This window comes from Vipera berus, assembly GCF_964194415.1.
Source record: "Vipera berus genome assembly, chromosome: 13".
Classification (NCBI taxonomy): Eukaryota; Metazoa; Chordata; class Lepidosauria; order Squamata; family Viperidae; genus Vipera; species Vipera berus.
In genome coordinates this window covers 3,615,725-3,642,469 of record NC_138216.1, presented here as the reverse complement: position 1 = coordinate 3,642,469, position 26,745 = coordinate 3,615,725, and the positions used below count along the sequence as shown (strand labels likewise).

Genomic DNA, 26,745 nt, shown 5'->3' with positions numbered 1-26,745 from the left:
ATCCCCTTCAGAAACGGGAGCCGCCCGAATTTGCCACTTACCCTGTAGAAGTTGGAGACGGTCATGAAGGAGGACCCCCTTTTCTGCTTCTTGGTTCCCGTAGCTGAGGACAGCATTGAAAAACAGGTGATGAAAGCAAGAAGGAGACCCTACACCATTTTAGAGAAATGGTTTTCTAGTCTCTTCTCAAAAACCTCCAGTGTTAGAGCACCCACAACTTCTGGAGGCAAGTCGTTCCACTGGTTAATTGTCCTCACTGTTAATGAAGTTCCTCCTTAAATCCAGGTTGCTTCTCTCCTTGACTAGTTTCCATCCACGGTTTCTTGAAAGGAATTTTTCCATTTCTTTCCACCCATGTCAAGAGACTTTTGATAATATTTATCCCTACGTCACACACACACACCCAAATATACTGGGCATACATATTTTTGTTTGCGGATTTACCTGCAAACCATTTTCTCTTCTGTAATGGTTTCCCGCATGTTATTCTTATTTATTACCTATTTCCATGCACAAATAAATATTTTTCAGTGATGTTCACCACCAGGAGGCACCACATGAATGATATTGTCCTTATTGAGACTTCTCATGCGTAGACAGCCAGATGTTATTCTATCGGATTCAAGCGGGAATTGAACTCAGAAAATTACCCTCAGGGGGCCTGGGATGATTCCTAAAGCTGATACACTGTACATTTTACTGATTGGTTGATTAAATTTATACACTGCTTATCTTCTTGCTCCAAGTGACTTAGATGATGTAGTATTCTTCAGCAAAAGTCTCCAACCTTGTCCATTTAAAGACTTGTGGACTTCAACTCCCAGAATTCCTCATGCTGGCTGAGGAATTCTGGGAGTTGAAGTCCACAAGTTGAGACCCCTGTTTTACAGGATGATGGGATTGCAATTCCGGGCCGCAAAGAGCTACATACCGGCGGCCTCTTCTTCTTTGAAAAGAGTGCAGAGCAAGGGCATGGCCGACTTCTGGAATAAGCCCACCACCGTTTCATTCAGGGGGTCCTTGTTTTTCTCCAGCCAACCAGTGATATTGTAGCCCACCTGGATTGAAAAAAAGGAAGGACAACAAGGCGTGAAGGAATCACCACTATACTAAAGGGGGCAGTCATCTCATTATCCTTCACCACTAGCAGAAGATGAGCAAGGAAGGGCTCAACCCAAGGAAGTCCAGTTGCCTTTTGGAAAGCTTCTTTGGGGCAACTATAAGTAGATTCTCCACACCCTTCAGAAGCAAACTTCACCCATGCAAGGTCCTGTTATTACCCTGGAGATTCTTCTTGCTTGGTACTCACCGTGCCAGCATAATGAACCAGCTCAAAGTGGGCCTCTGCCCCTTTGCCCTTCCCACCTTTTGGCTTCAGGAAATTAGGGGACTTGCCCAGATGGTTATCATAAAGAGCAGCCTTGAAAGTAGCATCGGTCGCCTTGGGAAACACACACTGCTCTTCAAGGATGGAGAAGATGCCCATGGGCTGTTGGGGGAAAGCGGAAGGGGGGAATAATGAGTTTGTTGTTATTTATTTCAGGCTATTGGTTTTTCACAGTCTAAGCTTTGGATGGTTGGCAGTAAAATCACATGCCATCTTACTCCGTGTAGGTCCTGATCCTTCTTGATCAGAAGAAAATATTCCAAAGATGGTAACCACTCATAGATAAATAGATGATAGATGATAGATGATAGATAGATGATAGATAGATAAATAGATAGATAGATAGATAGATAGATAGATAGATAGATAGATAGATAGATAGATAGATAGATAGATGGATGATAGGTAGACTAGATAGTAGATGATAGTAGATAGATGATAGAATAGATGATAGAAGATAGTAGATATAGCAGATAGATAAATAATAATAAATTTGGAAGGGACCTTGGAGGTCATCTAGTCCAACCCCCTGCTCAGGCAGGAAACCCTATACCATTTCAGACAAATGGCTGTCCAGTCTCCTCTTAAAAACTTCTAGTGTTGGAGCACCCACAGCTTCTGGAGGCAGGTGGTTCCACTGGTTAATTGTTCTAACTGTCTGTAAGTTTCTCCTTAGTTCTGATAGTAGATGATAGATAGTAGATTGTAGATATAGTAGATAGAGATAGATGATAGATGGATATACAGACTAGACAGATGATAGAATAGATGATAGCAGATAGTAGATATAGCAGATAGTAGATGATAGATGATATAGTAGATAGATATAGATGATAGGTAGGCAGGCAGGCAGGCAGATACAGTAGACCAATAAAAATAGATGAATAGATACAGAAGACAGATACAGATAGACAAAAGAGAGATAGCAATAAGATAGATAAATAATAGATGATAAATAGATGAAATAAAGGAAGGAAGGAAAATCATATTGCCCAAGGTCAGGATTAAAAACAATAGCTATGGCAAGAAACAGCTCAAAGCAGCCTTCCAACGTATCTGGAGAACATCCGGTCGCTTCTCTGGAGGACGGTTACCTTTTCCAGAAGCTCAATACAAGCCTGGAGATCGAGGCCGAAGTCAATGAAGACCCAGTCAATGCCTTCTCGCTTGTATTCTTCTTGCTCCAGCACAAACATGTGGTGGTTGAAAAACTGTTGCAGCTTTTCGTTGGTGAAGTTGATGCACAGCTGTTCGAAGCTGTTGAACTGCAAAGAGGAGTAGGTGGACACAGGTTACTTACAACTTCCTACTCCCAGACTTACTGTTCCTCATTTGCTTTACAAGCTGTAGAACAAAAGAAGGTTTTGCTTTACAGCTGTATTGGAGCCCGGTTGTAAAATGGGTCATTGCTTGCCAAAAACCGGAAGGAATTGCCAGTTTTCAGCAAAACTGCAGTTAAAAAAAAAAAGTGGTCTCATGGACTGAGGGAGGATGCAAACGATTGTAAATATGGTCCTTTGCCAAGGGAGCGGAAGGGAATTTTGCTCTGCTTTTTGGGGGGGAGAAATCTGCTTTCCCACCTGACCCCCCCCCAAAAGACCAAGGTAGACTGGAGGGTTGAGGGGCAGTAGAAGTCAAGCTATTGATGGCAAGCTGGAAAATGTGGAAGGCATCTCCTTGGTGTTAATGGAATGGAATGGGTAGGACACTGATGTGTTTTGTTCCGCATGCCAAGGTTTTTTGGAGTGTCCCAAAAATCTTTTGTAATACTAAATAATAATAATAATAATAATAATAATAATAATAATAATAATAATAATAATAATAATGGCTTCTTGGTACCTCAAAAATCTCAAAACCGGCAATATCCAGGACACCGATGAAGAATTGTCTCTGCATCTTGGTGTCCAGAGTTTTGTTAATCCTGATCACCAGCCACTTAAACATCTTGTCGTAGACGGCTTTGCCCAGGGCACCAACGGAGTTGTTACATTGGTCCAGATTTTGCCCCTTCTGCACAAACTCGTTGCCCACTTTCACCCGGGGTCTGGTAATGCCCTTCTGAAGGTCTCCGGAGTTGACATTCATGAGGTGGGCGACTTTGTCAGCCACTGTCAAAAGATCAAAATGGAGATGTTGACGTTGTTGTTCGTTCATTTTGTCTTCATGGGGAACCTCAAGACACCCTTTGCTTTCGTACAGGTAGTCCTTGACAAACGGCCACAATAGTGCCCCAAATTTCTGTTGCTAAGTGAGAGAGTTGTGAGTTTTGCCCTGTTTTACAGCCTTGCTTGCCACAGTTGTCAAGTCAGTCACAGCAGGGGTTCAGTTAGTCACATGGTTGTTAAATAAATCTGGCTTCCCCTGTTGACTGGTCACAAAAGGGGATCACGTGACACCCCCCCCAGGACACTGCGACAGTCCTAAATATGAACCGTCTGATTTTTTTTTTGATCATCTGACCATGGGGATGCTGCAACAGTGTGAAAAATGGTCCTAAGTGACTTTTCAGCGCTGTTGTAACTTTGAATGGTCGGTAAATGATTGGTTGTAAGTCAAGGACTTGCTCTGTTTATCCATTACCCTCCGCGGTGTCCACTTCCGCCTGTTCCTCCCTTGGCTTCTGCTTGAACTTCATGTTGCCGAAGTGCATGATGCCCCCCGTCAGTTTGTACACGCTGTTCTTCTCCTCCCCGGTGAAGCCCAGGACGTCAAAGGCCACCTGACAGAGAAGGAGTCATGACACATGGGGGATTTTAAGCTTTTCAAGATGGCGTCATTCTGAACATTTTCACCCGTTTCCAAGGTGTCCCAGGCACCACCTTGGAAGCCTTACATCTGTGAGGAGCAATTCTTCACCATCATCCATGTTGTCCACCACAGTGACCCCTTGGCTTGTCCACTGGTATTCCTTGGGATCCGGGACGCATAGCAAGCTCTCTGTGGCGACAAAAGGCATGTTTGAATGGGGCGGTTTTGTTGGTCGGCGTGCGTAGAAAGCTACAGAAATGGCCTTGAAAGGAATGTCCAGACGTTTTAAAGAAATGTCCCTCTCTCTTTCTCAATCTTGGTCTCTGTTTCTCTCTGTCTTCATCTCTCTCTGCCTCTCCCCTACTCTGTTTGACTCCGTCTCTCTGTCTCTCTCTCTCCCCCCCGTCTGTCTCCATCTTTCTGTCTGTTTCTCTCTGTCTCTGTCTCTGTGTCTGTCTGTCTGTCTCTCTGTCTGTTTCTCTCTCTCTCTCTCTCACACACACACACACACACACACAGACAGAGAAAATGCCATACCAACAAGGTCAGGCTTCTTGTTAGACAAGAGTTGGTAGAAGATGTGATAGCCTCTTTCGGCAGGTTGTTGAGAGATGACCCTAGACTTCTCCAGGAGGTCTAGAATGCAAAGGGAAGCCACTTCACTTTTAAAAAGAATTAGGCTATTATCCATTCAAAGGAAAGAAAATGCTGACATTTTCTGAACTTTTCGTTGATTTAAAAAAGTATTGGCTGATGAAATCAGGAATAAATCTTCTCTGGAGACAGATGATTAGATTAGATTAGATTAGATTAGATTAGATTAGATTAGATTAGATTAGATTAGATTAGATTGATAGGTAGGTAGGTAGATTAGATAGATAAATAGATAGATAGATAGATAGATAGATAGATAGATAGATAGATAGATAGATAGATAGATAGACAGACAGACAGACAGACAGACAGACAGACAGACATTTATTGATACATGCCAGCTAAAATGGACACGGATTGAGAACTGGAGATTTGTCACTAGAGAAATTTCATACTTACAGCTTTCAATATCAGCCCCAGCCAGTTTTCCTGTGCTGCCAAAATGAATTCGTATGAATTTACCCTGAATAAGAGGAGAAAAAAAACAGAGCCTTGTTTTCGCAACCACAAAATAGCTTCAAATAAAGAAATAGTCTTGATTTTAATGTATTTTTTTAAAAAACAAAAACCTGGGTTAATTAAAAAACAACAACAACCCAGAATAAATAGCCAATGCTTTTCGTATGTATGTTGACATCAGCTGCCTATCTAAGCATACTCAGAAGTACCAGGCCCACTTTATGGTAAGGTTATATGAACCTAATCTTGCAGGTCTGAGAAGACCCTTTTTCCCCTCCCCCCCTGTCTCTTTCACGGAGAGTTCCCTCCTGGAATGTTTGCCATGTCCCTTTCCTTCTCTGGGCTTATCAGCCTCTTATCTGACCCTTGTCTGGGCTGTGGCTCTTCTCCCTGTCGCTCAATTGACATTCCATCCGTGGAAAGAAAAGGGGACAAGCCAAGGCAGTGTTTCAAGATCAGATACTTACGAAGCGAGAAGAGTTATTGTTCCTGGTCGTTTTGGCATTCCCAAAAGCTTCTAGGACGGGGTTGGCCTGGATGATTTGATCTTCCAGAGATCCCTGTCCCCAAAACAAAGACCGTCACCATTATCTTCTCTTCACCAAGAAACGTTCTGGAACGCTTAAAAGAGGTTGCGCTATTTTGGGAGAACCACTTCATCGTGGTCCGTGGTTTCCTCTGCGACCGGATAACAGACCTTGGTTGGACTTACCTTCCCATCAGCGGAGGCTTTGCCAGTGCTCCCGATGTTGGCAAAATACTGGATGACTTTCTTCGTGTTCTCAGTCTTGCCAGCTCCAGATTCTCCACTACAGGTAAAGGAAGACAGCTACATCAATACAGGTAGTTCTCGACTTACGATCACAATTCAGCCCCAAATTTATCTCTCGATTCCTTAGCAAAACAAACAAAGAAAAAAAACCACACACAAGTGAAATGGATTTAAAAGAATTTGCTGGATTCGAAATAGGAAGATCCGGGATCCCACAAACAGACATATACAAGCATCTTTCCGAATTCTGGACCTCACTGGGAGAATTGGAGTGAGTCAAGACTTTCAGCTCAGCCTAACTTGCAGGGTTGTGGTTGGGAGGTTAAGAGAAACACTTTTACTGATTATACTTTGAACTCACCGATCAAAAAAATAAGTGTAGAGTATGAATGTATGGGTCCCAGATAGGTCAGCCATCTGAAAAATGGTTCGGAATGGCTTCAAGATGGAGCATTTACGACCTAAATGAAATTACAGTATCCCTTTCTTACTAGCTCAGAAAAAAAACATCTTCTGGAAACACTTCTTGATACCTACGATAAGCTTTCTCGTTAGCCTCTGTTGCCAGGAAATTGGTTTTGAGCTGTACTTTTTTATTATTAATTTGGTCACCTATTCATATGATATGCTTTTATTTTTCTTGGTACGGTATGCAGAGCATTAAAAACCAAGCCATCTTATGAATATTTTAGTAGGGGATATACAGAAAGAAAATATGGCCACTTACGTGATGAGCATAGACTGGTTTTCACGTTCTACGGAGGAAGGGAGAAAGAGAACACTGGGTCATCTGTTTTTCCCCCCTAAATTGCCAGCATCAACTTCCCATCGTCCTGTGCGCTCCCATAGAGAGGGCCTCCTTAGGGTGCCGCCGGTCAGGGAGTGTCGGCGGGTGATCCCCAGAGGGAGGGCGTTCTCTGTGGGCGCGCCTGCCCTTTGGAATGACCTACCTGTGGAACTCCGGACCGCCCCCGACCTTCGTTCGTTTCGCCGGGACCTGAAAACCTGGTTCTTTGATCTATCAGGCCTGGACTGAGGGGTTTTAAGTTTTCAAACTTTGTTTTAATTGGTTGGGCTATTAATTAATTTAATTCATTTTAATTCTATTTCTATTTCAACTTTTATATATTGTCTTTTCAATTTTGCCCTGTAAAACCGCCCTGAGTCCTTCGGGAATAGGGCGGTATATAAAAATAAATAAATAAATAAATAAATAAATAAATAAATAAATAAATAAATAAATAAATAAATAAATAAATAAATAAATGCCATGGAATTGATCCATAGCCCATTATCGAAATAAACTCTTGGGAAGCAGCAAGCAGGGGTGGACAAGATTACCTATAATGCTGTGGGGTAATGCCAAAGCCTAAGCAAGCCTCCCTGTTATTTTTATCTCTTGCAATTCTTCATCGCACCTTGCCCAACAGGTTGCTGGCAAAGGAACCGACTGTACTTTCCAGATCCATAATGTGATTAATTTCACAGGGATTTTGAAAATAAGAATAGGACTACATGAGCCTTAGGACCCTTGCAGGATCGGTGGCTCTTGTTTGATTATAAAATTCAGGCTGCCGCGCTTGGTCTGCATAAACGGAACAAGCGACAAAGAGAGGACTCTGACAGAATAATGGAATAACGGAGTTTGAAGGGACCTTGGAGGTCTTCTAGTCCAACCTTATGCTCAAGCAGGAGACCCTAGACCATTTCAGACAGACGGCTGTCCAATCTCTTCTTAAAATCCTCCAGTGATGGAGCACCCACAACTTCTGGACGCAACTCATTCCACTGATTAATAGTTCTCACTGTTAGGAAGTTAGAAGTTATAACCTAGTTCTAAGTTGCTTCTCTCCTTGATTAGTTTCCATCCATTGCTCGTTGTGCTGCCTTCTGGTGCTTTGGAGAATAGGTTGACAACCCCCCCCCTCTTCTTTGTGGCAACCTCTCAAATATTGGAAGACTGCTATCATGTCACCCTAGTCCTTCTTTTCATTAAACTAGACATGGGCAATTCCTACAACCGTTAAAGGACCTTTGAGGACCTTCTCAGCACTCACCCATAAGCATGTCATGGTAGGCATTGTCAGAGATGGAGAACAGGTGAGGAGGCATCTCCGTACGCTTCTTGCCCTTGTACATCTGGGCCACACGTGACCCATAGATGGGTAGCCACTTGTAAGGGTTGATGGTGACACAGAAGAGGCCAGAATATGTCTAAAAGGACAAGATAGTCAAGATCAGCTTTCAGTCACATTTTAACGTGGTCTGGTTTAAGAGCAGGAAGATCCACCTCTGACTCTTATCAGTAAGTCTCCAAGCAATTCAACTGCTCCCACCCATCTTCCCACTTACATAGATCCTCATCATGATGTAACGCTGCTTGAGGGTATCCAGGACACTGGCTTCATTCAAGAAAGTCATGTTGGCCATATCGCTGACCTGGTAGAACTTAGGTGGGTTCATCTGCTGGACATCGTCCTTCTTGACGGTCACCGTCTGTGGGAGACAAAAAAGACAGCCGTGAGCCTCCCAGGGTAATTTCCGAGGTCAGATAGCACTCAAATGAAATAAATTCACAAATGGGGAAACTCGTGTGTAAAGCTCCAGTTCCTTTCTCTGCCCTAAAGATAAGAAATAGTGGGTTTAAAAGACAAGGAAGTTGAGTCTGGTTGGACACCAGGAAGAATTCCCTAACAATAAAGGTTGTTCAACAGTGGCAGTCTACCTTGAGAGATGGAAAGCCCTCTGCAGATGCATCAACAGATCCTGGAAGACCATCTGTCAAGAATGCTGTAATAGTGGATTCATGCACTGGGCAAGAGGTTGCGTTAGATATCTCCAAGACCCTTCTAACCAATCTGTCTTCTGTTGTGATTAATAAGTGGAAACCTCAGCCATTAGACACTCCATGCAACGTTCAAAACAAGTTCTATCACATCTCCCCTGCAAGGTGTGTCCCCTTAATTTGAGCAATCCTGCCAGGTCCCTGACTTGAGAGACATAGAAAGTCCAAATGGGAGTTTTCCCTTCCTATCAATTCACCTGATTGGTCACCGTCTTCACCGTGATTTGAGTATCAGTTTCTGATTGGATCTCTCCAGCCAAGAATCCTTCTTTCTCATCCTTCACCCAACAGGACTTCTTGATGTCGTACGGTTTGCTCACGGCTTCAATCTTCTCCTTCTCACCAGGAGCCAAGAAAGGCATGGGGTCAACATCATCCCCACATTCTCCTTTGTACCCGCCAGGCATGTTGGCTTGGATTCAGGCGCAAGATGGATCCAGAAAGAAAGAAAAGAGCGAGAGAAGAGCGCAATCCACAAAGTTCCTGGAAGAGAAGAGGAAAACTGACTTAAGATAGCCACCTATTTATTTATCCATGTATCCACCCATCTATCTATCCAATCTCAGCTTTCCTCTGTCATCCCTCCTATCCTGTTCCCGCGCTACAGTTCCACCTAGGAGTACCTCCTGAAGAAACGCAACCAAAGGGTGTGTTTACTTGATCACTGGCTGGTTTCTTTTATACCTTCTGAGGCGTCTTGACGATCAATTTCTCCTAGTAAGTACCAGGGTCTTTATCAAGAGAAAGCTCATTGGATCAGGATCATCTCCCTCAGGAGAGATCAAATAATGCAGCAACTTCTTGAGAGTTTCTTCTCCCCGTCCATCTCCTTCTAGGGCATCTTGCAGCCTTCTCTTTGCTACTCAAGGGACTGGAGAAGTCTGAAATAGACTCTCCTGCCTTGCAGATTTCTCTTCTCAAGGCACCCCGTGAGTTGTTACTTCAGTGTAAAGCGTGCTTCCCATGCAAGCGTACAACCCATTTCCCCCGTGGCCTAGCAAGCCCAACTTGCTGGAATCCAGGAATAGCTTTAATGCCAAAGGCATGAGCAGTTGCTTTGTTTTGTTTTTGTCAAACTCAACGGGGAATTGTTTGGCTCCCCTACAACGCGACCGAGAACCAATGATTTGACATGATTTTATTTATTTATTTATTAATGGGATTTATATCCCGCCCTATCTCCCGAGGGACTCAGGGCGGCTAACAACAACAAAACTTAAAGGTCTCTGTACAGTAAATTAAAAAATAAAATTTGAAATAAATTAAAATAAATTAAAGAATAAAGTTAGAATTGTAAATAAATTGTAAATTGTAGGTATCTTGATCATGGTTTATTTATTATTTATTTATCGAGTTTATATACCGCCCTATTCCCGTAGGACTCAGGGCGGTTTACAAGGCAATTAAAACATGAAATACAAAAATTAAAATCAGTTAAAACAATTAATTAAATTGAAGCCCTAAAAATTAAAATCTAAAATCCAATTAAAAATTAAAAAAACCCTCAGTCTGGGCCAGACGGTTTTCAGGTCCCGGCGAAATGAACGAAGGTCGGGGGCCATCCTAAGTTCCGTGGGTAGTTGGTTCCATAGGGCCGGCGCAGCCACAGAGAAGGCCCTCCCCCTGGGAATAACCCGCCGGCATTCCTTAACCGGCGGTACCCTGGGAAAGCCCTCCCTGTGGGAGTGCACAGGACGGTTGAAGCCTTAGGCAGATTTATTTATTTATTTATTTATTTATTTATTTATTTATTTATTTATTTATTTTATTGGATTTGTATACCGCCCTATTCCCGTAGGACTCAGGGCGGTTTACAGGGCAGTTAAAACCATGAAATACAAAAAAAATTAAAAACAAATAAAACAATTAAATTAAATCCAAGCCCCAAGAGTAACCCAGTTAAATTATTTATCCAGAAATACTACTACTTTCTTCTGCATGGACCTGCCCCCCCCCCCCAAAAAAAAATTCTCTTTTAAATCACTAACAAGCAGGTGGTTACAGTAATAATTTTTTTTTAAAAAAAACAAACAAACCCAGAACACAACTTTCCAGCAACAAGAGTGGGATTGTAAGATCTATTTTTTGAGTACTGTCATTCTAGTCGAGGAATTCTGGGAGTTGAAGTCCACACAGCTTAGGGTTACCAAGGGGGAGAAACGGTGGCCTATGCAGTTCTACTCCAGAGTCACTTTCGTTGAATTCCATGGGGCTGACCCCAGATGAATGGGTGCAACCAGAGAGGACAATTTATGGGCAAGAGAGAAAGAATCAGGTGGAGGAAACGGCTGAAAACAGAGACCTGCGGGTCAGTCAGTGTTAAAAGGAACTAAGGCACAATAATCATCCACGCCCACCTAAATAATTCTCCAAAGTGCGGAGAGTTAATATTTATTTAGCGTGTGAGAACAGTTAATATTTATTTTGTGGTGTGATGTTGTTATTCTGAACTAGCTCTGGGGGGTTTAGAAGGAGCACATGACAAAGAGGGTTGGCTTCCTTCCTTCTCATTTAGCTAGAATCCATCCATCCTTCCTTCCTTCCTTCCTTCCTATTTAGCTAGAATCCTTCCTTCCTTCCTTCCTTCCTTCCTTCCTTCCTTCCTTCCTTCCTTCCTTCTCATTTAGCTAGAATCCTTCCTTCCTTCCTTCCTTCCTTCCTTCCTTCCTTCCTTCCTTCCTTCTCATTTAGCTAGAATCCTTCCTTCCTTCCTTCCTTCCTTCCTTCCTTCCTTCCTTCTCATTTAGCTAGAATCCATCCTTCCTTCCTTCCTTCCTTCCTTCCTTCTCATTTAGCTAGAATCCATCCTTCCTTCCTTCCTTCCTTCCTTCCTTCCTTCTCATTTAGCTAGAATCCATCCTTCCTTCCTTCCTTCCTTCCTTCTTTCCTTCCTTATCATCTTCCTTCCTTCCTCTTTCCCTTCCTTTTTCTTCTTCCTTCCTTCCTCCTTTGCTTTGCTTTCCTCCTCCTTTTCTTTCCTTTCTTCTTTTCCATCACCTTCCTTCCTTTTCTCCTTCCTTTCTTCCTTTCCCGTCATCTTGCCTTCCTCTTTTCCTTTCCTTTCCCATCCTTTCCCTCCTTCTCTCCCTTCTCCTCCAAAACTCATGCCCTCCACAGTTCTTCCTCTTTCTTCCGTAACTCCAGGCTGAGCGAAAGGCTAGCTGAGCAATTCTCCTTGGCAGGGGCTTTCTTTACCCCCCTCAACAAATGCCAAGGAAGGCAGAGGCTTCTATTTTGATGGGGCAAGGCCATTCCCAGCTGTTGCTACCCATTCGTAGTATTCCCGCTGGGTTTCTAGCCCCAGAGCAAGCTGGGGTTTGGCCCAAAGAAGGACAAAGCACTCGTCTAAACATCTATTTTGAGAGATGGTTGACCCATGCCAAGAAAGTCTGGAATTGCCTGGGCAACGGTGGGTTGTTATAATTGGCAGAAAAGCAGACGGTGGTCTGAAAAAGAATATTTCCTTTCTTCTTCAAAATTGCTCTTCTGAAATTATTTCCAGTGTGGCGTCTTCCAGGTCCACGATGCCCTCCTTGGAATCCGTTAGGACACAGACTTGGTTAAAAGTTAAAACCATGGCTGCTGGCACGTCTTCACTTGCCAACTCAGGACGAACCAGATCCTGGTTTCATCCGTTCAGCCAGTTATCCAGGTTTGCATGAAAATAGTGATTCCTCAAATCGGTTGTGACCCAGGACACATTATTTGAACCCGAATCCGTTGGGCTGCTCTGTTGGGGGTAGGATTTAATCAATTGTGCTCAGAGATAAATAAAAGCTAATTCAGGGGTCCTTGGTGCTCTCTGAGCTGGGTTGTTTTCTTGCAGAGGTTTTGTGACCAAACTAGGGGATTCAAACCTTTAGGGGGTCTACTCTGAAGTAAGCCCTATCCTATTGGATTTAAAGAGGATTTCTTCCAGGTGAGCATGCCAATCAACGCTGCTCTGCAATTTTTAACTCGCCCATCATTCCTGGCTTGATAAGCAACAATTCACACGTGCCAAAAAAAAAACCCCTGTCCTGCGCAGGCGCAGTGGGAGCCCACTCGCCCGCAGTTGTTTTCCCGGCGGCTTGTAAGAGCAAAACCCTGAAAAGGGGCGGAGCTTCTTGGAGGTGTGAACCAATCAAAAGACGAGAGTGGGTGATTGACCCATTTCCCGGGAAATTTAAGTGTTTTTTCAGGGCGGCTGCAGCTGTAAAAGCAGCTTGTAGAAGGAAACTGTGAGTAGCCGGCGTGTAATTTTTAATTCATTGTGGACTAGGAACAGAGGCACGGAAGGAAGCTTCTAAATGTATTCAATTTTGTGTCCAAGACATGTTATTTATTCTGTGTTTTGCTAAATGCAGATATTACACAATAAACAATTAAAGGAAGGGAAGGGAAGGTTTGGTTATACCTTAAAACCTAAGGGCTGTATACAATTCGGAGGTGTTTTTACTTGGTGGTTCTCAATGGCTGTGTGCTTAAGCTGCATGCTTAACCTGGGTTATGTTATTATTTTATTTCTATCCCACCTGTATTTTTAAAAAGAGCTCCAGGTGGCAAACGTACCTAATACGGCTCCTTCCTCTTTTCTTCACAACAAACCTGTGAGGTGGGTTGGGCTGGGAGAGAGAGGGAGGGAGGGATTGGCCCCAAATCACCCAGCTGGCTTTCATGGCAAGGCAGGATTAGAACTCGTGGTCTCCCATTTTTTAGCCTGGTGCTTTAACTACTAGACCAGGGGTAGGCAACCTCGGCTCTTATGACTCATGGACTTCAACTCCCAGAATTCCTGAGCCAGAATGGCTGGCTCAGGAATTCTGGGAGTTGAAGTCCATGAGTCATAAAAGAGCCGAGGTTGCCTACCCCTGTACTAGACCAAACTGACTCTTGGATGTTGAATTAACCCATAAGGGATTGCATGGAGCTTTAGAGTAGAGTAGACTATTCAATAATTAGGTGCCCTGGATTCACCAGATATGTTAGAGGGGAAAAAAAACCCCTCATCTGCTCAAGGTGAAAAATTAAGAAAACTTAGTGTCTATTGCCAATAGAACTGGTGGGCTTGTAACTGACTTGTTTAAAATGTTAGTACAACACCCGAGTCTGTTTTAAAGTAATTGCTGCAGCCCTTCATGGGCTAGAAATTATTTTTTCCAAGGTGCTATGAGTTCCGCCTAGTTTGAAACCGAACTGCCCTGCCTTTTAAAATCTCTGCCTTGACCAAAGCACCTTGGCCACATCCCAAAACTAAATTGCTGCAGCTTGCAAAGCAAAAAGAACGCTCTTTTTCTCTTCCATTAAAAAAAATGAATTTCAGGGTGGATCGTAAATGCTATCAAATCCATTAGGAGAACCAAATTGGGGCAGCAAAACACATTGTAGGAAAGAGAGGTTTTCTGGCCCTTTGGTTGAGTACTGACTGATGGGGTTGAGCTCCTAAGCCAACATGCTTTCTGTTCACTTAGATATAAGGAGAGAAAAACCTGGCCAAACCTGTCTGGACTTTGAAGAACGTGGATCATGCCTACCACAAATGAGCAAGATGGACGCATGAGGAAATTCAAAAACAAAGGCAAAAATTTTGCAGTAAGTACTTGTGGAACCCAGTGGTTACTCGGGAACAGAAAGGGACAAAGTGGAAAATTTGGGCTCCTGGTATCGGAGGTGGGACTAGCAACCTGGGGCTGTATTCACGCAGGCTCTGATCCACTGTGGTGTAGAGAAGGGTGTTTCCATTCAGGAGACCACATTCCTTCTCCAGCTTTCTTTAACCACTTTTTAGAGATGCAGGATTTTGTAAAATAAAGCAGAAAGTCAACGCACATTTAGTTAGTAAATAATGCCTGTGCCTATGTTACCTAAGTGACCGTAGGTAGTTTATAAACAGCACAATAACACCACAGAAATACACGAATAAAGAAACACATTAAAAACAGAATGTCTATAGAGATTATCCATCATCCAAGGTCAAGGATATCCCAAAGGTGCTTTTACAAAAAAGCAACTGGACTTTATTGGGGGTTTTTTCCCCCTGAAAATGTTTCACTTCTCATCCAAGAAGCTTCTTTAGTTCTTCTTGGATGAGAAGCTAAATGGTTTTCAAAGAAAAAAAAACCCCAAGAAAGTCCTGTTGCCTTTTTGGAAAAAGCACCCTTGGGGTTAAAAATAGAATTAAAAACAAGTTAAACCATCCAGTTGAACATCAAGGGACAAATTCAAAAGGCTAGGATGGTAACAAGGCGGCAGGAGGGTCCTCAGGCCATCAACCACCCAGACATAACACAAACACAAAATTGAGACAGTATGGGTTCTCCTGCTTGAGCAGGGGGCTGGACTAGAAGACCTCCAAGGTCCCTTCCAGCATTCTATTCTATTCTATTCTATTCTATTCTATTCTATTCTATTCTATTCTATTCTATTCTATTCTATTCTATTCTATCCCTATCCCTATCCCTATCCCTATCCCTATCCCTATCCCTATCCCTATCCCTATCCCTATCCCTATCCCTATCCCATTCTATTCTATTCTATTCTATTCTATTCTATTCTATTCTATTCTATTCTATTCTATTCTATTCTATTCTATTCTATTCTATTCTATTCTATTCTATTCTATTCTATTCTATTCTATTCTATTCTATTCTACTCTACTCTACTCTACTCTACTCTACTCTACTCTACTCTCTAGATGAAGGCATAGCCACTATTGGTTATTCTCCTCTGGAGTTTGACAAGTAGCAGGTTAGAATTGGTTTTGCTCAAAGACGTTGGATCTTGAATCCTGATCATCCCAATTTCTTCTTCTCTGCACTTCCAATCGTGTGGCTGTTTTTAAAATCCATAATACTCGGCATTCTTCCTTGGTAGGAAATCCGGAGGCGAAAAATCGAAGTGAAAGTTGAACTTCGCAAAGCAAGGAAAGATGAACAGATTTTGAAGCGAAGGAACATTTGCTTTTTGGCGGAAGCCAGCCTGTCTCCCGAGAAAGACGAGAAGAACGTGGTAGGGGTGTGGGGGTGGGGGTGGGTGGGGGTGGGGGTGGTAGTGCAGATAAGAAGGAATGCTCCATAGTAAAAGTAAGTTTTACCTCCAACCCATGCTGTCTAAACCGATCAGGATGGTAAGGTTCAGAATTTCACTCCTAGGAGCTGTGAATTCTGGGTTTGTAATTCCCACGCAACTGGAAAGAGCCTGGTTTTATAAGGCCGTTTTCCATATCTGTGTACACCAGTAGGGCTGTCCAGAGCCACTGAATGAGAATGAGAGTTTTGGAGTGTGTGTGTGTGGGGGGGGTTGATTCACAGAAACGGGCCATTGCCAAGCTCTGAGGATTCTGCCATGCTTTGTTCATGTGGCACACTAAACTGTGATGTGGGTTGTTTGGGGATTAGCGTGAATAGGTGTGAACCATGTATTGAGCAGAAGATGAAGTTCTTGGATACCTGGTGTGGCCAGGAGCATCCTGATGACCTCTTTGTGGTGGTGTTCTGACCATCCTTTTTGCTTCTTTGTGGTGGTGGTCTGACAATCCTTTTGCTTCCTGCTACAGGTTACTCAGATCTCTTTGATAGATATAGTTGAGCTGATCAATTCAGATGATCTTTTTCTTCAGCTCAAGGCAGCCCAGGCAGTCAGGTAGGCTAAAGCCGCAACTTGCTGTTTGTGCCCCCCATCAATCAATCTCGGTTGCCGTTGGTTATTTAAATAACTCGGTTGGTTCTCGGCCATCGGAGATGAACAGGAGATCAAGCTGGCCCCAGTCAATGTTTGTTAATGGAGGCCACTAGGCTTCTAGAGAAAGCTCAACGGGTAGCATATGGCTGCTGGACCATAAACTGCATCCAAAGATGGTTGATACAGTCCTGATAGAGTGATCCAACCTGGAAGGGGATCAAAGCAGTGGTTGCTGTCCGTCCCCATGTTCTCCGGTCTCTAGGAATCATGCTGCCTGTTGGGAATCCCACCACAGACGGGCACGCATAGCCAACTTGCTTCTGAAGGACCTTCAAATGTTGAAGGTGCCTCAGTTATTCTAGACTAGAGGTCCCTTGAGAAATGCCACTGTTGGGGTGTGGTCCTCACAGCAGGTTGCTGTCCGTCCTCATGTTCTCCGGTCTCTAGGAATCATGCTGCCTGTTGGGAATCCCACCACAGACAGGCATGCATAGCCAACTTGCTTCTGAAGGACCTTCAAACGTTGAAGGTGCCTCAGTTATTCTAGACTAGAGGTCCCTTGAGAAACGCCACTGTTGGGGTGTGGTCTTCACAGCAGGTTGCTGTCCGTCCCCATGTTCTCCGGTCTCTAGGAATCATGCTGCCTGTTGGGAATCCCACCACAGACGGGCATGTGTAGCCAACTTGCTTCTGAAGGACCTTCAAACGTTGAAGGTGCCTCAGTTATTCTAGACTAGAGGCCCTTGAGAAACGCCACTGTTGGGGTGTGGTCCTCACAGCAGGACAAAGCCACCTGAAGGTTGACCGGGTGTCTCTCCCAACAGGAAGATGCTGTCCAAGCAGAAGAACCCACCTATCAATCAAGTCATTGAATCTGGAATCATTCCTAAACTGGTGGAGTTCTTGTATTATCACGATACTCCCAATTTGCAGTTTGAGGCTGCCTGGGCACTGACCAACGTTGCTTCAGGAAACTCAAAGCAAACCAAAGCTGTGGTCGACGCCAATGGCATCCAAGGCTTGGTGGTCCTGTTGTCTTCCCCGCACATCCACATCTGTGAGCAATCCGTGTGGGCCCTAGGCAACATTGCCGGTAAGTTGTAGAGCTGGCTTGTTCTGAGGTTACAGAATCTTGGGAACGGAATAGGTGTACCTTTATTAAAATTTAAATTTACCGACAAAGAATTAAAGGGAGACTAGCATAGCTATTTTTGGCTTTGGGGCGCTCGTCAGCTAGCCATTCCCTTCCGAGATTCGATCCTGGGCCGCTTGCACGTTAGGCAGGTGTATTAACCTCTAGGCCACGGGCTCTCCTCGCTTTGTCGGCTATATTGGGGATGGGGGGGGGAGAGATTAAGTGTTTTCTGGTGAGACCTGGTCTATCGGGGCAACCTGGTCTACTCAAATATGGGATGGCGCCTGCTGCTTCCGTCGGTACCTTTGAAATTGAACACAGAAATAGTTGGTTGCAGAATACGCAGAATGTTGAAGGCTCCTAGATTGGGGCTGAAAGACAAACGGAAGCCGTATGCTCCATCCCATATTTGGGTAGACCAGGCTGCCCTGATAGACTGGTCTTACTGGAAAACAAACACACTCTTTATTCGTGGATTCCCCTTTTTTATCTTCTGCCCAATGGACTTTTCCCATGCTGGAGAGGATTTGTTCTGAACCAGCCCTCCTCTGGCCTTGTAAAGGCAAACCCCTTTTTAGAAAGAAGAGACTGGAGAGCGTCCAAGGCTAAAAGGCATCTGCCAAGATTTAATTACGCAGTTAACAAAAACACTAGAGCTTGTCTTCTCAAGCGGAAAAGTTGCTTTCAGCAACCAGCCCCTCCCCAAACACTCCTTTTATAGAGAGCTCAGGGCGTGGTCTCCCTGTGCCTCCTCCCGAGGAGTCCCACATTCTTTCTTTGTTTGTTCCTGCTCGACTGCCTCCTGCGTCGGGCGTCCTTGAACAGGGCCAGCTGTGGGTCATCATCCTCCGCACTATCGGGCTCACGCAGCTGAGAAGAGTGCCTCGGCTGGGAACTCTGCCAAGCCTCCACGCCATCATCAACCGGTTCGTCTCCCACACCCTCCTCCTCCCCCTCATCTGAGTCATCCGACACATCGGAGCCGGCTGCCGAAACCACAGGCTGGCCCTGAGTCACAACAGGATTCAAAGGGCTTCTCTGATACCCCAACAGTGTCCCATCAGTTCTTTTGTAGGAACCCAACCTTCATCTCGGCACGGAGGTGGCCCAAGTCACGAGGGAAGGCATCCTTGGGCTGTGTCTTCCGTGCACGCAGCAGTTTAATAACTGCAGGGTCATTGCAAGTTCCAATGCAGCTTTTATCATTCCAGTTCACATCAAAAAGGGTGTGACGTTTAGCGTACCGCCTGAAACCAGCTGCTTTGTATTAAGCTAGCTAGCTTGACCCTGGATGCTGAAGGTTAGAAACCAAATCTTTTCCAGATTGGCAGGGTCTCTGACCAATGTAGCCGGTATATATTTCCAAGATAAAAGGTAAGTCCTGGAGTTAACGGCCACAATTGAGCCGCAGACGGATGTTGCTAACGTTTGTTAAGTGGCTTTGCCCCACGTTACGACTTTCCTTGCCACTCTGTTAAATGAGTGGTTGCATTTGTTAAGTTAATAACATGGTGGTTAAATGAATCTGGCTTCCCCCTTGACTTTGCTGGTCAGGAGGTTGCAAAAGGTTTAAGTTTATTAGTTTAAGTTTATTAATTTTTTTTTCCACACACAGAAACACACACACACACACACACACACACACACACACACGGGACATGGCAACCGTCATAAATACGAACCGGTTGCCAAGGATCCGAATTTTGATCTCGTGACCATGGGGAGGCTGCAACGGTCGTAAGTGTGAAAAACGGTCCTAAGTGTAACTACACGAATAAAACTGAACGGTCACGAAATGAACTGTCGTAAGTCGAGGACTCCCCTGTAGTTGCTTTTTTTTTTTTTTTGAAACCACAAATTCTCCTTCCCGTTACTCTTTCATTAGGAGATGGACCGATCTGCCGAGATACTTTGATCAGCTTTGGTGTGATTCCACCAATCCTGTCCCTGGTGATGCCTTCTACCCCGGTATGTATGAAGCCGGTTCCGTCGGGTTTTAGTTGGTTCTGTTGATCTGATCTGGCGAGCTCATTCGTGATCTTAGAAGCTGTTCCCTTTCTTCAATTAAAAGAAGGGGATTTGGAAACATAGCTGGGTCTATTCTGGCATAAGGCTCTACCAAATGCTCCAACACTGGAAGTTTTTAAGAAGAGACTGGACAGCCGCTTGTCTGAAATGGTAAAAGGTTTCCTGCCTGAGCAGGGGGTTGGACTAGATGACCTCCCAGGTCCCTTGCAATGCTGTTATTCTGTTCCCTTCTGTTCTGTTGTCCAAAGCAGCAGATTGCAGGACAAACAATCGATGGAAACTCATCAAGGAGAGAAGCAACCTAGACATTTCCTAACAGTGAGGACAATTAATCAGTGGAATGACTTGCCTCCAGACGTTGTGGGTGCTCCATCACTGGAGCTTTTCAAGAAGACAGTGGACAACCATTTGACCGGAATGGTATAGGGTTTCCTGCTTGAGCAGGGGGTTGGACTAGATGACCTCCAAGGTCCCTTCCAACTTTACTACTACTACTACTACTAGTACTACTACTATTATAACACTTTGATTCATTAAACGTGGACCTTGGTCAACTGAACACTCAACTTGACTGGCACTAAGGGTTAACACGGGTTGCTGCCAGCATCCTGGGTATCAACCAGGTATCTCCTTAAAATGTAAGATGTTCCGAGTAAGCGCAGTTTTTTGTAGCTTTGCTGGAGTAACTGCAGGAAGCTACAATTTCTTGATGTATTTTGCAAACTTTTTGGACACAGTTCCCAGTGCCCCGATGACAATGGGTATCACCGTTACACATTTCATCCATAATCGCACATTTTTGATGGCCAGGTTGCGGTATTTCGTAATTTTTCCCCAGTTCTTTATCTTCGACTCTGGCATCTCCCTGGTACAGTGTTGTTGTTGTTGTTGTTGTTATTATGGCAAAACATTCTCAAAAACTGAAAGCCTGTAAGAAAGGCCAAACCCCCCCCCCCATAACCCACATTGGACCAGGATCTGACGACTTTTGGTTGCTTGCTTGCTTGCTTGCTTTCAACCAATGAGCCTCCTCTTCTTTCTTAGGTGGGCTTCCTGAGGAACATCACCTGGACCCTGTCCAATCTCTGCAGAAACAAGAACCCCCATCCACCCCTGGAGGCTGTGAGGCAGGTGCTTCCCACCCTCACTTGTCTCCTGCAACATAAAGACAAGGACATTATCTCTGACACTTGTTGGGCGATGTCCTACTTGACCGACGGCTCCAACAATCGCATCCAGGTGGTGGTGGAGACCGGGGTCCTCTCTCGGCTGGTAGAGCTCCTGTACAGCACCGAATTACCCATTCTGGTAAGCAAGAGTGATTATCTATTTATATCTATATCTATATCTATATCTATATATCTATATATCTATATATCTATATCTATATATCTATATCTATATCTATATATCTATATATCTATATATCTATATATCTATATCTATATATCTATATCTATATATATATATATCTGGGACACGGTGGCTCAGTGGGTTAGGACGCTGAGCTTGTCGATCAGAAGGTCGGCAGTTTGGCGGGTCGAATCCCGAGTGCCGCGTAGCAGAGTGAGCGCCTGTTACCTGTCCCAGCTTCTGCCAACCTAGCAGTTCGAAAGCACGTAAAAATGCAAGTAGAAAAATAGGGACCGCTACGGTGGGAAGGTAACAGGGTTCTGTGCGCCTTTGGCGTCTAGTCATGCCGGCCACATGACCACGGAGACGTCCTCGGACAAGCGCTGGCTCTTCGGCTTTGAAACAGAGATGAGCACCGGCCCCTAGAGTCGGAAACGACTAGCACGCGTGTGCGGGGGAACCTTTACCTTTTTATATCTCTCTATCTCTATCTCTATCTATCTATCATCTATCTGAAATATATATATATATAAAATTGAAAATTGAAAATTGCCTATCCAAACATTTCGTGGGAACATTAGTGACGGACCTCCGTGGTCGTCTTCTCCATGTTCTATAGGCCAGGGGGTCCCCAACCCCTGGACCATGGATCAGTACTGGGCTGTGGCACACCAGCAACTGGTCCACGCAAACAAGCAAAGCCCCATCCTCAGGATGCAGGCAGCACACAAAACCACGCCCCTTCCGGTCCATGGAAAAACCCCCCTCTACGGAACTGGTCCCTGGTGCCCAAAGGGTGGAGGCCCCTGCTATAGGCAACATCCTTCGGGTAAGCAAGGATGATTTCTTGAAGGGAAGGCATTGCTAGGCTAGGGAGGGATCACCCACCGTGAAGATCAAACGTTCTACTGTACTTGTGGGAAGATCAGTGATGGACTTCCATGGTTGTCTTCTCTTTCTCCTGGTGGAATTCTCCTGCGGAATTCTGGGAGTTGAAGTCCACAAGTCTTAAAGTTGCCAAGTGGGAAGACCCCTGATCTATCCAAACCTTCCGTTTGTGGGAACATTAGTGATGGACCTCCATGACAATCTTGTCTTTTTCTGGACATCTTTGTAGACCCCAGCTCTACGTGCTATTGGCAATGTGGTCACCGGGACAGACGAACAGACCCAGATGGCCATCGACGCGGGCATCCTGTCCGTCCTGCCGCAGCTCTTGCGTCATCCCAAGTCATCGGTCCAGAAGGAGGCAGCGTGGGCTTTGAGCAACATTGCGGCTGGCCCATGCAGCCAAATCCAGCAGATTATCACCTGTGGGCTCCTCCCTCCTCTGGTGGAGTTGCTGAGCAAGGTAAGAGTTCTGAACCATCGGGATTGGAAGCTGATCGTAAATATATGTGCCATTCACGCACACAGATCAGAATACAGATAGTCCTCGGCTTACGACAGTTCATTCAGTGACTTTTCAAAGTTGCAACGGCACTGAAAGTAGGGGACCTATGACAGTTTTTCAAACATGCAGCCCTTGCAGCATCCCCCCTGGTCATGCGATCAAAATTCAAAGGCTTGGCAACTGGCGTGTACTTGTGACGGTTGCAGTGTCTGGGTGTGTCTGTCACGTGATCCTCTTTTGTGACCTTCTGACAAGCAAAATCAACAGGGGAGTCAGATTCACTTAATGACCTGGTAGCTAACTTGACAACTGCAGTGATTCACTAGACAGTCGTGGCGAGAAAAGCCATAAAATGGGGCAAAAGTCTCTCAACAAATGTCTCGCTTTAGCAAAGAGAAATTTGGGGCTGAATCATGGTTTGTATACTTACCACCTGTAAGTGTGTGAACAACGCACGTGCACAGATCAGGATATGCACATTTGCACGAACCAACCTGCAGCTTAAGGTCTTCGTCGTGCTTAGAGATTGACGTGGGCCAGCTAACATGCTCACCATTTGGTCTGGATAAAATGAAATATCTAATATGGACGCATTTCCTGGGATTCTGCTTTTTTTTTCCAATAAGAGGCAAAAATCTAAGTTTCTGGTTACTAATTTGGGGAAATTGCCTACTTTTGCAGGTGTTGAAAGCAGGATACGTGATGCTTACTGCGGTTCCTTCCAGTTTAGAGCAGGTGCACATAATGAGAACCGAAGCTAGAATGAAATCACGAATGGCTTCAGCAAAGTATTAAACGTTGCGGGGGTTTGATCATGAATTTTAACCCCGGCAAAGAAAGATTTGCCAAGAAACTACCGGCCACAAACAGAGTGCTTTTGCAAAAGTGTTAGATGTATAATTGTGATACAGGTCAGGTCACAGCCGTAATGGAACCTGCCCATTATGGTCATAAGTTGTAACGGTTGTAAAACAGGTGGGTCATGTGAACCGACCCATTTTGTGACCTTTTTGTGGTTGCCGTTAAGCAAACCCATCATTTCCTATGGCATGGTTTTGCTAAAACCGGAAGCGAGTACCATATATATATATATATATATATATATATATATATATATATATATATATATATATATATATATATATATATATATATATTGACAAAACAGTTGTAAAACAACCTGGGATAGAGGATGCTGCAAATGGCCATTTGCAGCTGTGTTGCCAAGCACCCAAACTGTGGTCATGTGACCCGGGGGGGGGAAGAGGGAGAATAGGAGAGCCACCTGAACTTCAGATCCAGGTCGTAAGTCCCCTTATTTGGGTCTGCTATAACTTGGAACAGTTGCTAAGTCATCGGTTGTCAGTTGAGCATTATCTGTAAGAGCCAAGTTCATCTATTTCTGACGGTTCTGTACTTCTTTGGCGCATGTAGGGAGACTACAAAGCTCAAAAGGAAGGTGTTTGGGCTGTGGCCAACTTCACCACGGGTGGCACGGTGCAGCAAGTGGTGGCGATGATCCGAGCCGGAGTCCTGAAGCCTTTGCTCAACATGTTGTCCATCAAGGATAGTAACATCATCCTTGTGGTCTTGGACAGTCTTGCCAACTTCTTCCGGGTAAGGCTAAGGAAGGGAATTGAACATCATACCGAGCTGGAAAGTGCACAGAATTCAGATTTATTATCGTGAGCCCTTCTGTTGATCCACTTTGGCTTCTCGTCTGTGGAGCTCCTCAGCTATCTAGGTCACGGTTGCCCCAAAGATGCTTTCTCAAGAGGCAGCTTTCTTACTGTGGGCACAACGGCACACATCAAATATGAAATTTAGTTGCCCACTCTCCGTGCTATTGCTATTGTTGCTTATGTTTTCTCTTTCTATACCAGACAGCTGAGAAGTTGGGTGAGACAGAAAAATTGGGCCTTCTGGTTGAGGAGCTGGAAGGTGTGGAGAAGATCGAGGCTCTGCAGACGCACGAGAACAACTTGATCTATCGTGCTGCCCTAGCCCTCATTGAGAAATATTTTTCTGGAGAGGTAAGTGGAGGCTGGCATCAAAATTCCCATGTTCTTGTTTGAAAAATGTAGCTTTAAAGGAGAACTAACAGCATTGTATCACCTGGGTAATTCCTTCTCCACCCAACGAAGATTAGGAAACTGCCAGCTTCCCAGCAGGTTTTTAACCCCATTGGGAGCAATTGCTGGTTAACTCCATTACTGAAATTTCAAAACTGCTCTGAAGACTGTTTCCACACAAGGGGCAGTTTGTGAACTGTCGTAAAGCATTTGCAACCTATTTGCAAAGAACTGACACCGTTGGCCTATTGGATGCACTTGGCCCCCGCCGTTTATTCAAACCACAGTTAAGCAAAGTGTTATTTGCGTAATGGAGGAACTATGCCCTAAGACAGGGGTGTCAAACTGCTATGACAGGGGTGTCGTAGCGAAACCGTGCCCACCTCATGGCTGGCAACGGCAAAAAAAAAAGTCACGATACGTTGCAACACATCACGTGACGTTGCGAGTTTGACACCCCTGCCCTAAGAGCTCAGACCGAGGAACCAATTCCCACCTTACACTAATAAGTGATGGTTTTGTTTAGTTTTGATTGTATACGTTGGGCAAACGCAACAAGTTGTGATCTGTTCCACAAAGGAAAAGGCAAACAATGCTTGGCGCAATCTGCAGAAATGACCCATGAAAAGGTCATTTGGTGTTAAGCGACTCTATTTCTCAAAATGGATGCTAAGGACTGAAGAGTTCCCCATAACCTTTTGTCAAATGGTGATAATTGGAATTTTGGGGAAGTGGGCTTATGAGTTAAAGTAACAGATCTGGAAAGTCTGCAAGGAAAATATTGTCTTCTCTTCCTCCCATCGATGTTAGGAAGTTGAAGACATAAAACCTGAAAACGAGGAGAAGAAAACGCTGCCTTTTCTGGCTGAACAGCAGGACTTTTTCAACTTCTGAAAGAGCTTAGCTTGTTTCATGACTTCAAATACGGTGATGGGTGCTCTTTTTGGGTGAGCACTAAGAGGGAGGGGTGAAAAAAGGGGTTTGTCATAATAAATCACTATCCTGCTTTGTAGAAGCTGTGTCTCTTTTCTTTCTTTCTTGCGGTGAAAACAATAAGCTCTAAGAGGAAACTTCTTCAGCTGGCCTTGTAGAAGTATCCCTGTGTTATATCAGGGTTCTTCAAACTTGGCCCTTTGATGACTTGTGGACTTCAACTCCCAGAATTCCTCAGCCAGCATGCGCGCTGGCTGAGGAATTCTGGGGAGTTGAAGTCCACAAGTCATCAAAGGGCCAAGTTTGAAGAACCCTGTGTTATATGTACCAGAGTTTCTCAAACTGTGGCAACTTGAAGATGTGTGGACTTCAACTCCCAGAATTCCACAGCTAGCTGAGGGATTCTGGGAGTTGAAGTCTCTACTTCTTTACAGCCCATCCCAAGTTCTGCCCCATTATGCATGAGAAGAAAGTAACATGAGGAGCATAATGAGCTATAGTATGATGTTATGTGATGCGTGAATCTGGGCAAAGTCTCTCTGTTAAATCACCACACTTTAAAAAAAAAAGTTGTTTAGAACAGCCTCTGCCATCACTGGCCTCTCTTTGACTTTAAAGCCAGGTTGGAATAGAGACTGGAAGATTTTTTAAAAAAACAAAACATAAAAATCTCCTTTTCACGCTGCTTTGGGGCGCTGTGTGGATTTCTCCCATAATTCAGGCATGCACCAAACCGTCTCTCCTATGCCATCTGTTCCATCCTGTAGTAGCTTGAGGCACATGGTATACAATAAAGGTGTTTTGTGTTTTAAGGTATTGCAAAGTTCTTGAGCGTGGATTGCTTCCAGGTGGTGACCTACAGCTGCAGCATTTTTTGCAATTGGGTTGAAGCCACACTGTAATGCTAAAACCCCATCACGCCCCTTGAGTTGAGAAACTACAGAAAAATGAGTTGTATGCAGGACCTGCACACTTTGCGTCTCTTAGTTGCACTGAAGTAGTGAAGATAGTTCTATCTCGTGTCCCAAAGTTGCTTTTTCCAAAAGGCAACTGTACTTCCCCCACCCCTCACCCGAACTGAAGAAGCTTCTTTGATGAGAAGTGAAGTACCTCAAAACAAAAACCCCCAAAAAAGTCCATTTTCCTTTTGGAAAAAGCATCTTTGGGACAACCATGACTTGGATGATTGAGAATCTCCATAGATGTTCTACCTATTTCTACAGGATGCTTAATGTTCAGGTGCCTCTTTAATCACTTTTATTTGTTCCCACTGTAGCAAGACAAGGGTGGGGATCTTTCGGGCA

At 44.4% G+C, this 26,745-nt stretch overlaps 2 protein-coding genes across 2 annotated transcripts in view; one reads left to right on the top strand and one right to left on the bottom strand.

Annotated features, from left to right (window-relative positions):
* Positions 1 to 9,367, bottom strand: part of MYH16 (myosin heavy chain 16) — a 29,951-nt gene extending 20,584 nt beyond the window's left edge. The window contains exons 1-15 of the mRNA XM_081338031.1: positions 9,066 to 9,367; positions 8,376 to 8,519; positions 8,081 to 8,237; positions 6,751 to 6,778; positions 5,964 to 6,060; positions 5,719 to 5,811; positions 5,192 to 5,255; positions 4,676 to 4,774; positions 4,224 to 4,327; positions 3,971 to 4,109; positions 3,230 to 3,498; positions 2,482 to 2,652; positions 1,310 to 1,489; positions 932 to 1,058; positions 42 to 103 (exon numbers count right to left, since the gene is read on the bottom strand). Of these exons, the coding sequence (XP_081194157.1) occupies positions 42 to 103; positions 932 to 1,058; positions 1,310 to 1,489; positions 2,482 to 2,652; positions 3,230 to 3,498; positions 3,971 to 4,109; positions 4,224 to 4,327; positions 4,676 to 4,774; positions 5,192 to 5,255; positions 5,719 to 5,811; positions 5,964 to 6,060; positions 6,751 to 6,778; positions 8,081 to 8,237; positions 8,376 to 8,519; positions 9,066 to 9,275 (1,944 nt within the window). The 5' untranslated portion in view covers positions 9,276 to 9,367. The remainder of the gene's footprint in view (positions 1 to 41; positions 104 to 931; positions 1,059 to 1,309; positions 1,490 to 2,481; positions 2,653 to 3,229; positions 3,499 to 3,970; positions 4,110 to 4,223; positions 4,328 to 4,675; positions 4,775 to 5,191; positions 5,256 to 5,718; positions 5,812 to 5,963; positions 6,061 to 6,750; positions 6,779 to 8,080; positions 8,238 to 8,375; positions 8,520 to 9,065) is intronic.
* A 4,956-nt stretch (positions 9,368 to 14,323) lies between these two features.
* On the top strand, positions 14,324 to 25,476 carry KPNA7 (karyopherin subunit alpha 7). The gene is made up of 10 exons (XM_081338302.1): positions 14,324 to 14,439; positions 15,721 to 15,855; positions 16,403 to 16,488; positions 17,352 to 17,620; positions 19,548 to 19,630; positions 20,735 to 20,998; positions 22,161 to 22,394; positions 23,871 to 24,053; positions 24,320 to 24,469; positions 25,319 to 25,476. The coding sequence occupies exons 1-10, from the start codon at positions 14,374 to 14,376 to the stop codon at positions 25,400 to 25,402; spliced, it is 1,554 nt and encodes a 517-aa protein (XP_081194428.1). The 5' UTR covers positions 14,324 to 14,373; the 3' UTR covers positions 25,403 to 25,476.
* Positions 25,477 to 26,745: the final 1,269 nt, after the last annotated feature.